At 39.6% G+C, this 13,031-nt stretch overlaps 2 protein-coding genes across 7 annotated transcripts in view; one reads left to right on the forward strand and one right to left on the reverse strand.

The window, feature by feature from the left end:
• plpp2a (phospholipid phosphatase 2a) overlaps positions 1 to 5,789 on the forward strand; it is a 37,092-nt gene extending 31,303 nt beyond the window's left edge. For all 3 annotated transcript variants that reach the window (XM_072669239.1, XM_072669241.1, XM_072669240.1), the window contains one exon: positions 75 to 5,789. In XM_072669239.1, the coding sequence (XP_072525340.1) occupies positions 75 to 224 (150 nt within the window). In that variant the 3' untranslated portion in view covers positions 225 to 5,789. The remainder of the gene's footprint in view (positions 1 to 74) is intronic.
• tle2c (TLE family member 2, transcriptional corepressor c) overlaps positions 5,788 to 13,031 on the reverse strand; it is a 36,228-nt gene continuing 28,984 nt past the window's right edge. For all 4 annotated transcript variants that reach the window (XM_072669235.1, XM_072669234.1, XM_072669233.1 and 1 more), the window contains one exon: positions 5,788 to 11,824. The gene's annotated coding sequence lies outside the window, so the exon portion shown is untranslated. The remainder of the gene's footprint in view (positions 11,825 to 13,031) is intronic.

The raw sequence follows: 13,031 nt of genomic DNA on the forward strand, positions 1-13,031 counted from the left end.
ATTTTCCCACATTTGTCAATATACTGTTTTCTTAAGCTGAGCTGAGTTTATAATGGTGCTGCGATGCTTCGTAGGTGCGATACGTCTCTGATTTCTTCAAGGAGCGGCCTCCCCTCTGCGACCAGTCTGAGACAGCCGACAACGAGGAGATGGAGCGTAAACCCAGCCTGCAGATAGCCGAGCCAGAAAGGAATAACCATTATAACTTCGCTGGGACCGTATGAGACCTTTTAATCTTAAGCGTGCCCACTGTTTGCACCAAACCACCCCCCCTCCCCCTTCCCAAAAAAACATAACCACTGGACAGGCTGCAGTGCTGCTCCCTGCGATGACCCCAGTCCTCATACTCCCCATACGTACCAGAGGCATCTATGCAGCTTCTGTAGCCACCCAAACTGAGTGGCACTGACTATAGAGGATTGGAGGACCAATACGCCCATTTACAATTCTGAGTGTGTGAAAGAGTTGTCAAAGAGTGTGTGTGTAGAATCATACGCAGTATTTCTGTGTTTTGCTGTAGAGGGTCTGACATATTTATACTTATATCGTATCAATATCATGATTGTCAGAGTAGAGGCACGTTTTGAGTAACTGCTTTAACTGGTTAGGGTTTGTTTTTTCACTGTGAGTATAGCATTGACCCATCCATGCTCCGCCCACAAATGCATTATTCCATTACTCTTGCTGCTAGAATGGACAAGCTTTACAGAATGTCCCTACATAGCATTGAGCATCCAGCTTAAAATGCTACGCTGTTGATCTGGGCTGAATTGCTGCAGCTAATTCCAACAATAACAAGGTTTCCACCATGCTAATGCTAATGCTAGCTTGATTTTACAGCAGCATCTGATCCATCCTGATAGTGTGGCCTTCCACGCACCTACAAAATAAATGGTAATTGAAATGAATAACATTGTAAATTGAGTTTGGGCTAATCTGTGTAAGCTGTCCAGTCTAGCACTAGTTGCTGTAAGAGACATTAGAGCATTAGTGGGCGGAGCTTGAGTAGGTCAAATATTCAACAATCTGTGCCTTGCACCACGGCTTATGAATCTCAGAAAATGAGCCATTAGAATGAAACAGTGAAAGCTGCAAAGGATGGCTGTAAAGTAATGTTTTGAAGGCAAAAGCAGGTCATTGGTCATCAACACTGCGGTGACTACCCAAGGGCAATTTGTGTCTGTGTCTGTGTCTGTGTCTGTGTCTGTGTCTGGTTGTGTGTTTGACCCTCCTAAGTTTTTAAAGAACTTTTTAATGACATTTTCTATCATACCCTGTGGCGAAAGCTTGATCAATTTATATGACCCAGCATTTGGCATCTTGCTAAAGCGGTTCAGTGTTTTGTATTACCACCCCGTAACACATCCTTTGAAAGGCTTCAGAGGTAGACTGCATTGCGGGACCAATTTTTATGTGTCTTAATATCTAACGTTTATTTTCCTGAATAAATACCACTAGCTAACTATTGCGTATTTGCGACCTATTTACAGTTCTTTTCCTGCTATTGTATTTTTTTTTTTTATGTGAACTTTTAGATCTGGAAGACTGACACACAATTTACCTTACAGTCTTCCTTAAACACTGTTTGTATCCAGCTAGTGTGGATTAGCAGTGTTGTGTGTTGGTCCATCGTGGTGGAGGATCATCTGTGAATGTGTGCATGAATGTGCTAGAATGAGCAGCAGCTGCAGGTGAACATACGGACACGATCATGGGGGTCTGTGTGTGGCTGGTTCAGATTTTCAAAGTTAAAACTGCAGAACTAAATGTAGCTCATGGCGATAATACTGCCTGACACGCATGAAGGGACTTAATTTGTTCACCATGCAACTCACAGTGAATATACAGTGTATTATTACAGTAGCTTATGACTTTAGTACAAAGACATGATATTAGTTGTTGTTGCAAAGCTTTAAAATCTGCTATTTTTAATAGAATCACTTCAATTAAAGAGGAATGTCTCAAGATTTCTGCTTAATGTAGACAATGTCATTCACAGCCATTTAATATGAAATGGTTCGTTATGGAGAAGCTTACTAATGAAAATGTCTTTACAGTGGTGGTGATAGTAATCAGATGTTGTCATGTCTAACACAAATATACGTTTTTACATTTACTTTGAAAACCACCAGTGAACCTACACACGTCTTCCGAATTTCATAGTTAATGTTTATGATGATAAAAAAAAAAAAAAAACTTGGATGTCTGGTTGTGTTCACCACCACTGAACCATTTAAACTCCCTAGAACAAAGCATTTCACATTGGAAATGCTGGAATTGCTCTTTCAGATGAGCATCTAAACGTGACGCTGCACCAGGTGTATTGATCTGTTTGATTTGTAGCAACTAATTACAACCAAACACGCCAAAGTCCCATCAGCTGTGTTTAAAGAAGTGGACAAGAGAGTCTAATCTCGATAAACTGTTCGCTTCAGATTATAACAGCATATTATACCATAACATATATTATGCCATAACATTAAAACCACTGACCGATGAAGTGAGTAACTTTGATTATCTGGTTGTAACGGCACCTGTTGAGCAGTGGCAGCCAGTGAACAGGCAGTTCTTGAAGGTGAAGAATTAAAAGCAGGAAAAATGGACAAGCCTAAGAATCTGAGCCATTTTCACGAGTCAAATTGTGATGGCTTGACCTCTAGTTCTGAACTTCTCCAAAAGATCAGGCAGGTCTTGTGGGGTGGTCCTAGTATTGATTGGTCAGTATCTACCAAACATAGTCCAAGAAAGGACAACCAGTGACCAGCAACATGGTCATGGATTCCCATGGATCCTTGATGCTCATGGATGCCCCACATGTTATATATGTACATTGTACATTATACTTGTTCAGAGATCAGATATTTACCGTATGCATTCATATGTTGTTGTTTGTTTGTTTTTTTAGTTTTTACATTTGAATATCTTTGCTGTCATGGAAAAAACATTGTATCTCCAAAATGGCAACTTTACAGGAGAAGGAAAAAAACTTCTTAACTTTCAATGGATGTTGATATAAAAGCCTTTATTTCAAGTGATTTTGGAGCGTTTCTATTGGTCCATTATAAAATTCTAGTTCAATGTAACAAAAGTCAAAATGTCTAAAATGGAGATACTAGGTTTTTAAGTGACAGTATACAACCTTTTTAAGGTTTAAGGTGGTTTCACTTTCCAAGATTTGTTTGTTTGTCCTTCTAATCAAGCTGGGACTCACCTGACCCTACTTGTTTACTCACTCATCTTCAACTAAGCTTGGTTGGAATGGAAACCTCAAATGACAACTTTGCGGAAAAGACTGGGCAGCCCCGATTCACGGCGTGCAAAACTATGCCAAATATGCCTTTGTGTCACAAGTTCTGTCAGATTCTGATCGAAGCACAGTAACGCTGCTAACTGCGAGCCGTGCATTTCACTGATTCTGCAATATTTTAATGGACTCAGTGCTCTGTGATTTTTTTTTTTTTTTTTCTTTTTCTGTTTTTATTATTTCTTTTTATTATTTCTTCACTCCGCCGGACAGAGGCTCTCTCTGTTACTGTGGTGTAGCTGCTGAAACCAAAAGGCCTTAAAATAGAGCAGGTCTGGCATGGCTGGGGGGAGAGTTCACCTTCTGCAAAGCATGTTTTATTATCTGTACAAACTGAATATGGATTCATATGTATTATTACAGTCACTCTTGTTTAGTTATTACTGCATTTTATTTGATATTTGTTTTGATCATGGTCTCTTAATCCTGTTTCCTTGCAAGTTCCTTCCATTTTTGTTCCCCATTGTTTGTCAGATTAGCCCATCACTAACCTTAATATAATCGTAATATGTTCACTCTTAGCGTCACACTAATGCACCGATTATTACATTATCTTCTAATCTTCACCCTGAGCCCTCACTATTACAGCGACAAGCAGTGTAAACAGCACTGCTTTACAACAGTAAACCACAGTGTGATGGTCTAAAATGGCTTATTATAATAGCAGTACAATGTTGCACTAACAAACCAATGATATATATCTTACTACTGTATGTAAGAAGCAGGCTATATCTTTTATAACTGTATTAAAGGGCCCATATCATGGAACATGTGTAGGGGGAATAATTCCACACTTTATTTTTATTGAGTTTTAGGGAGGTAGGGAGTAAACATTTGGTAAAGATACTAAACACACATGTCCTTACATAGAAACATGGCTTCAAAAACAGCCTGGTTTAAATAAATCAAAGACATTTACATACATCGGCCTTTTCAAGCTTTCAGCGATTTAGCTGCCCATTCACTAAAGTTACAAGGAAGGGTTCTGTCGGACTGTCAATTGAACAAGCCACAATACAGGACCGCCAATCAAAGCAGAGATCATTTACATATGTTAGTCAAACAACAAAAAAATAGGCAGTTTGTTGTTAGAATGGTCACACACAAAGGGTAACATGCGCGGAAAATGAAGGATATGGGTCCTTTAATATTCCATATTTATTTGTGTTTGTACTGCTCTACACATTTTATGGATATGGTGAGAATATGCATTGTTTTCTGTGTAAAGTAAAACCACAGAAGACGGGTTTAATGTTCAGTGTTTAATGGCCGTGACTAAAGAGGGGGTTATCTTGATAATCCCTCAGGGCTGGGTTCTCAGACCCTGATTAAGTCTTGCCTTAGACTAAAGTGTAGTGCCAGTGGTACTTCACCATTAAAATCCTCTGTAGTCTACCTTTACGCTTAATCTGAGTACAGTGAACCAGGCTAGACAAGGATTAGGCTTAGTTCTAAACTACATTGTTTCTTAAGGCCAGTATCTCCATTCAGAAAGCAACCCTATATGTACAAATGTTTGTTCACCCCTTTGCATTCAGCTACTTTAAGTCACACCCATTGCTGACACAGATGTGCAAATGCACACATACACCTTTGCTTGGTTCCTGTAGAGAAGTACTGCCAATACAGGCAGCACTCTCTGAAGCAGATAAACAAATGCCTATCGGCACCTTGCCTAATGCCAGGTGTGGACTAGAGGGGTAAAGAGCCCAACTGGAAGTGTGTTCTGTGGAGTAATGGTGCTCCATCCAGTACTAGTGGAAAGCCATTTTCCCTGGACAGTAGAGACAGTTACTCCTACAAAAACAGGGTATGCTCTTTTTTTTTTAAATACCCTTGATTTCAGAAGAAACAATGAATAAGCAGGTGTCCCAATACTTTTGTCCATATAGTGTATGTAGTAGATCCTCTAGGCTTAATTGCGCTCTGGGAAACTGACCCTAAAAGCCATGGTTTATTATAATATAATAAAAAACAAACTGGCTCTAAATTGGCTTTTCTTAATAAACACTGTAAACAAACAGGGCTGAACTGCTTGTGCGTTGCTTTAAGGTTTGTTTAAGACTCATTTTAACCGCTGACGTTAAGGAACAGCTGACCGCTTTGTCAAAATAAGACTATGGCGGACCATTTGATCTATATGTCAGTCTTCTGTCAAAACAAGTTCTCAGGCTCCAAAAAATGCATTTGCGAAGTTGAAAATGTGCCGTTTTTATCTTTGTGGAAAAATGTGTGTAAATCCGACGATGTGATTTTAAAGGCAGGCCTCCAAAGCCATGTGCCTAAACCGAAGTGCCTACAGTCCTACAGGCACCTTCTCTGTAGCTGTAACACTGCTATTGTTTATCACTGGCCTTACACCGTGCCTCTCAATGCTTCTGATTGTACAGCTTATGCATATTGCACACATATGATCTATAGTTTTGTTCTATATGTATGTATTTGTATGTTTTGTCTACTGCAGTAAATAAATCAGTTACTCGTTGTACTGCCTCAGTGCTTTATTTATGCAGGTGGAAACAAGACTTCTGTCTAGGAGAACTGCAAAGACATGGCCACACAGCAAGAGTATTGCAAGAATCTGTTGAAGCACTGTTTTGTAGTCTGATCTGCCTCTAAAAACAAAACTATATTGCTTCATAAAACAGGATTTAAAAAAAAAAACTGTACAATCGGCTGGGAAGCATCCAGTCCCCTGTCAAGGACAGCACTGATACCTGGTGCTCATTGGTTACATTTTATTGCTGGTACAGAACAGGCTGTGTGTGTATTGAAACAAGTAAATGTGAAAGTCGACTGAAAAGGACATGGCCTTGTCCCGACCTGAGGACATGAACTGTTAAAGGAAAGTGGTCCCTATCTGCTTCGTACAGTCAATTACTGTAGACGCCTAGTCACCTGCCCATTGACTCCTACTGTTGATTTTGAATGAACAGGTTTTCTGTCCAAATGCAGGACAACTGGAGCATGTGATTGTGACCTCTTACAGAAACAGGGGAGTATTCCTTTATTATAACTGCTCCATTCTTTCGACGCGGCTGCTTGCACTCTGCTTCTATGTGGATCCTTCATTTTAATCCATTCATATCCAACCACCCAATTTAGTATGCCACAGAGGTTGATCTGATTGGTTGATAGGTTGTATAGTAACACCTCAGATGAGCCTCTAAGTGCCCATTTTACACTTTTTGGATGACATTTATTTATTTTACTTTTTCAAAAATCAACCCATTCAAATAAAAAAACTGAATTTCACATAACAAGGTTTTAGCCTTCTGGTTTGATTGGTTTGCTGCATTTCTTCAGGCAACCAAAAAACAAGTAGACTGAAGTAAGTTTTAACATTCAGAGATGAACATTAATGAGTTGACCCTCCTGTTATGCTGTGGGTCAAAGTTTAAAAATACAGGGAAACAATATTTGTAATCATTTTGGGAGCATGAAACCTTCTCTGCTGGGCTTAATTAGTGTAATGTGTCAATAAATGATCATAAAATATATTCTGATCATGATCAGTTGTGAAACGATGAGGGTGAGGGGCAAATAAGGGGCAAATGAGCGGCTTATCCCACAGCCATCAACCCCAAGAGAAACATTCATTTTTAAAGACTGGGGGTAAAAAGGAAGCGGTGCCAAGTCTGCTGGGCCAAATAAAATCTAAATAAATCAAAGTAAAATAAATAAATAATAATAATAATAAATAAGGATAAATAAACCACTTACAGATAACATCTGAATTTGTTTTAGTGGAAATGAGTCAATTATCATAGCAAACAATCTGTAAGGGGTGGAAATGTTGATTAAATGAATATTATCTGGGATTTGTTTAGTTTAGGAGGGATCCAGTATTATAAAAGCAGAGCTGTGAACAATTCTGCACTTTAAAAACACATGCATTTGATGTAGTCTTTTTATTATTAGAACTTATTAGGAACTGATATAAGAACATTCTGAGGAAGATACTGAGCTGCATCCAGCTGCAGAGCCGTAGATTCAGGCCAGCAGTTCCAATCCGTCAAGTCTGAGCGTAGTATCAGAGGTTATAATAAACTGCATATGAGAGAGTATTTATTGTTTCCCTTTACAGGAGAATCGCAGGTGTTACGACCTGTTGTGAATAATCAGGAACACATATGAGCTCATTTTTACATAAACGCTATGAAGAATCACTCAATAATGCACAAAATCAGTGGCGTTTCGGCTCGTTCAGTCTACTGCACTGGTGCAGACCTGCGCATCGACGCCCAGTAGAGGAGAGGCTTTCCCCCCCTAGCACGTCGACCCGCCTCCGTAACCAGCAAGCCGATTGGTTCATTATGTTAAAGGGCGGGACTTTGACAATTAGTTTCGGACACGCGAGCTGATTGGTGGAGAGGCGTTCTTTTTCACAGTATCCCTCCGCTGAACGCCGTTAACCCGAAGAGTAGCGCAACAGAGTTAATAACAAAAAACAAACGTATTAGAAAACAAAACTGTGGGCAGGAAGCTGCGTTGAATGAGTTGATCTGTGTAAGGAGCTGCAGGCTGTGCAGTGAGTAAAGTTTGGTGATGTGACATCGCAATTAACTGCTTATTATGGAACTAGCTAGCGCGAGCGATAATGTGGCGGAAGGAAATGTGCGTTCACACCTCGATCATTTGTTCTTACTTTATTTATTTTCTGGGCTGCTGTAGATATAAAAGCAATAGCACAGTCAAGGTCTGGTCGTAATGCTCTTACTTCACCACTCCATAAACTCCCTCTCGTGCTAAACTCCTTTACTATAGCTAACTCCCAGTCATATTCTAACCAGTCGCCGGGCTCCTCATTTATAACTGAGACTGCGTGCAGGGCTCAACAGGTACCGTAACGAACCGCCACTTAGCTCGTCCTGGTGCTGCGGGGTCGTTACCATTGCATAGCAGTAACGTAGTCGTTGCGGAACTACTTTCTGGCGGAAGGATCTGACATTATTACAGCATAGTCGCAGGGCCGGCCCAAGTCTTTATGGGACCCACTAATACCACCACCTCAGCACCAGGTGCTTAATCATTCCATTGGGAGAGAGATATTATAGATATTGCTGAAGCGCCCGGGCTTTTATCGACCGACCAATCTGCATTTGCCTACAGTGGCAACAGCAGGAATTGATTAACCTAGTATTGGTGTGCCAACTATATAAATAATGAAAATAAATGAATATAAAAATAAAACGATTTTACCGGTGTAATACCATTTTATTTTATTATTTAATGTTATTTTTAAAAAATATATATTTTATCTTGATATCTTCTTCCTGCTCTTGGGCGCCCCCTAGTGGCGTTGGTCTTCAGCGGCCGCGTAATTCGAGTATGCCTTGGGCCGGCTCAGCATATTCGGCATGAAATTCAGGGCTTTGGTTTATTTTAATAATTTATTTATTAAACTGTTGTATAAAAGCAGTAAAAAAAAAAAAAAAAAAAACTTACTACGGTCAAATCTGCGACCGAAACGCCCCCCTTTGTGTTCTGTTGCTTAAATTAGGCCCAAAAACGCTTTCAAAACAGGTGGGTTTAACACGACCATGGTTGGACGTAGCTCATCTCTTTTTTTAGCCATCCAGTCAAGTGGGTGTGGATGTTTTTCAGCCCTACTACAGCTCTGTTCCTGTTCTCCCTCAAATCCCTCACAGCGTTTATGGCAGACTGCATTGTGCGCGCCCTCCCTGGAGTGATGGACATATGACATCCTGTCCGAAGCCAGCTTTAGTGTGTGCAACACAATGAGTCTGGAGGGCTTCAGTTCCCATAAAATAGAAAAGACGTCAGCTGTTTAGTCATGTACCCCAGAGTGCCAGCAGTGCTTTTATTTATTTATGATGGATCCATGCTGTGTGTCTGGGTGGCTGTAATACTGGTTCCTCAGTCGTCTCATTGACTACTAATGATGTGGGCTCCTGTGACTCAAACCCTGTCGTGAAAGACCACAACACGGCATGACTGAATATAGTCTCTGAGCGGCGCAGTGTAGTGTAGATAATTGATAATCCTCCTGCAATTGTTGTGTAATTAGTATTGTTTACTTTGTTTAGCAGGGAAAACACTAAACCTCGCCATATGACCAACCACATGGTTAAGAATGCAGTGTGCTGGCTGGGTTTGGTGGTGCTGCCCCCTTGTGGTGACAGCTTTGCTCCGGTCTCCCACAGATTCCAATGTATGTGATTGAATCTATTAATCCCACTGTGTAAAGGTGGTACCAATCCAGGACCAGTAATCACTATCAGCAGGAAACAGGAGGAAAAAGCAGTCCTGTCAAATCCAGCTTTAAACAGCAAACCTTCACCCTCACATCCCTTATGAATCAAAGCCATGTAAAACCAGTGCAGACTGGAGCGTGTTGTTATTTGCTGGGATTTAGTTCAGGGTTTGAGGGCTGGTGTCCAACAGAGGAGAGCTGGACACCAGCCCTTAAGGTGTGGATTTAAAGAAGCCTGTAATAGTTCATTACTGAATCAGTTGTATAAATTGACACATCATGGCTGTCACATGAAAACCTTGTATCTCCAAAATGGCAACTTTACAGAAGGAGAAAAATCCTTAGGTTTTAATGGAAGTCAAGCAGGGCTGCCACTAATAACTATTATATTATATAATAATATTGTGTCGATTATACGATTAAGTTAAGCAATTCATTTTTCCTCCAAAAAAATAACATTTAATTATTTTATTTTGACAAAACTGTAAATAAAGGTTTTCATTTAAGTGCAAAACTGAAGGTTTAAACAAGAACCTCAGCAGTGCAGTGGGGTATCTACCAAAGTGTATTTACCTACACAAAGGCATGTATCTAAATTATGGCCAAATAGAGTCATTAGATATGGTTTATATCCAGTCAGGCACAAAGCGCACATCCACACGCACACTAGCTCCGTCAATCAGTGCAAAAAGCCCAGATTCTAGCGTAACCTTTTCTCATAGGTATTTAATGTAAACTCTAGGGGAGAAGAGAGACAAATGTATCGCATAAATAATGAGTGCATTTAATGTCTACAAGAACCACAGATTTAAATCCAATAGTTTATAAGGGCTGGCGCATACCTACTGCGGACGCAAGGCCAAAGTGACTGGACTGCGGACGAAGTAGTGTCAGAGTTCACGGTCGCAAGTGTCTGCGGCGCAAGAGCTATGAACATCTAGCAATGGGGACGGTCGTCACCTAGCTTTGAACCAGATTTAACATGAATAGATGTTTCTGGCAGTCCGTCGTCTACAGCGTCTACTGTGTGTTTTCTCTTCAGGTACTCATGCATGGAATGAAGGCTCCTGTGGTATGCCTTCGAAACTTTGCCCAGTGTACAAACCACGTTTTTGTTTCATGCTAATTCCAGGTTCTCTCATACTTTCGATGCCTTGGCTCTTTGGGAACCTTTAAAAACCTATTTAGCACCCGAGTCGGGCTCTGCTGCAGCCCCAGCTGTTCTCTGAAACTGTAGCTAGCTTTGAATGGAACCGACTGGACTGGAGCCAGCAAAAACAGAGATACAAGGTTTTTTATGTGACCGCCACGATTTGATATTACTGATATTTTTATCACACCCCAGAATTTAACATTTTTCTATGTTTGTTTAGCTAGTACTCACTCCAACCAGAGGTGGGTTTGATCATACAGATACACAATAATGATGAAACTGATGAAAAACAGAAGTTGTAGGAATTGGCAAACACTTATTTTACTATTAGATTTAATTGTTTTTGGTTTTTTTGTGTAATGTAATGGTGTTTTGCTCTGTGTTTCCTCCTGTGGGGTAGTTGAGTGAGAAGTCTGAGCATGATGGCTTGTCTTAAGTGAAGTGCTTCAATTAGAAACAGCTTGTTTTAAAGCTTAGAATAAATATCTGCTGATAAACATTTTTTCAGTATATGTACTGGGAGAGAAAACGTGGCCCATATTTATATCAAAAACCGTGTTGTATTACCTTCACAAATAAATTTACCATTTCCAGATTTTTATGATAAGGTTTGTGATGATATCTCAACCTCCACAGGTTCTACAATCTGCTGTAACAGAAGCTCCAGTTGGCTTCTACTCATTCACAATTTAAAAGAGGTGAAGTACAGATAGAGAGCACAGTTCTATCTCTACTGATGCAACAGTGCCAGCAACCGCGTGGAGTGTCAGATAAGATCAATGCAAAAGTGACAGAGCAGTAAGGTATAGATGGGTATGGGTTCCAATGTTAGCAAAAAAAGAAAAAGGTGTGATTACAAAATCAGCAAACAGCAAAGCTGTACTCAGTTGTTAACGTTGAACTGCCCACTCCAGTGTGTCTGTTTAGGGTGCTGGTACACCAACCGAGTGTAGAACTGGAAAATAAAGGTCCATTTCATCTTCAGCAAGACAGTCCTGTCCAACCCAGCTCACCAGCGGTCAGTAATATTCTGCTCACACATAAGTTCAGCCTCTGAAATCATTCCTCGGAAAGGGTCCCAGTCCAGATCTGCATGATCCTTTCATTCCGTTTGCAGAAGACCAACAGGATTTCTCCCATCTGATCACCACTGAAACACACAGGGAGAAGAGGAGCGTTAGGTAAGGTTTACACTACTGTTGAGGTTTGTTCAAAAGAATTAATGTTTTAAATTAATAATAATTATAATAGTGGCAGTATGCAGGCAGATCGACATCTAAATTAAAATAATACAAGCTTTACAATTTCATTATAATAATACATATGAATATCAATAAATTAATATTCTAAAAAGAGTTCCTTATAATAACATTACTATCTAAAATGTCATATATTGTAACTGTGAGCATCTAACAGAAAACAGGCTGTGACAGGCTGACTAACAAAAAAAGATCATCAATACAGTATATTATTTATACCTGAATTACATTTTGTTGCCAAAATAGGTGAAGAACTGGCTAAAACATTTTAAAGTTTGGCATAGACGCAAAGTTTACTGGCATAGTTTTTGTACATAAATAAAAAAATATATAATATACGATTTGAAAATATTTTCAAAACTGTTTTTTATCTTATAAAACCTCTCAAAATTCAAATAATTCTGACAGTAGGAGTGATATTACAATAATACACCCTGAGACATTAAGACATATTCAAACATTGTAGTTCAATTATGGTGCACTTGTGAAGTTCAAATAAACACACCAGAAAAGTGTCTTAAGAGAGAAATTCTTCTTAGCTTGCTTTTTATAAGTAACTTCATTACTTATAATAAATTGTTATTCTTCAAAAATCTAAGAAATTTTCTTTTTTCTCTACGCCACATCGCACGCGATGCCCCCATCACCAGTGAAGGCACACTATCACACGCCCCCTCCAACGCATGATTTTTTGAACTGCTGCCAAAGTAACATCGCCGGGCTACATTAGCCCTAAAGAGTTAGATAAAAATGGGATAAAGATTAAGATAATGTTCTTTATGAATATTTGAGAAAAACATTTTATGCATTTAAGAACAGTCTTATGAACTTTATCATCTTTTTGAGGAAAGCTTTTGTAAATCTGGCCCAACTCTGGTAATAAAAAAATATAATAAAAATAAGAATGAAGTTAATGCAGCCTGGTTGCAGTTGTTTGGGGGGGGGGGGGGTCCATGCAGCTGTTCTCATATTTAGAAGTATGTACTGGAACATCCATCCATCCTCATCCATCACAACAATAGTAACCAGAGACATGCACCGTATTTAACTGTGAAATATGTTCACCCAGTTGTTGACACTGTTTTGAATGGCAAAACC

This window comes from Salminus brasiliensis, chromosome 23 (assembly GCF_030463535.1).
Source record: "Salminus brasiliensis chromosome 23, fSalBra1.hap2, whole genome shotgun sequence".
NCBI classification, from domain to species: domain Eukaryota; kingdom Metazoa; phylum Chordata; class Actinopteri; order Characiformes; family Bryconidae; genus Salminus; species Salminus brasiliensis.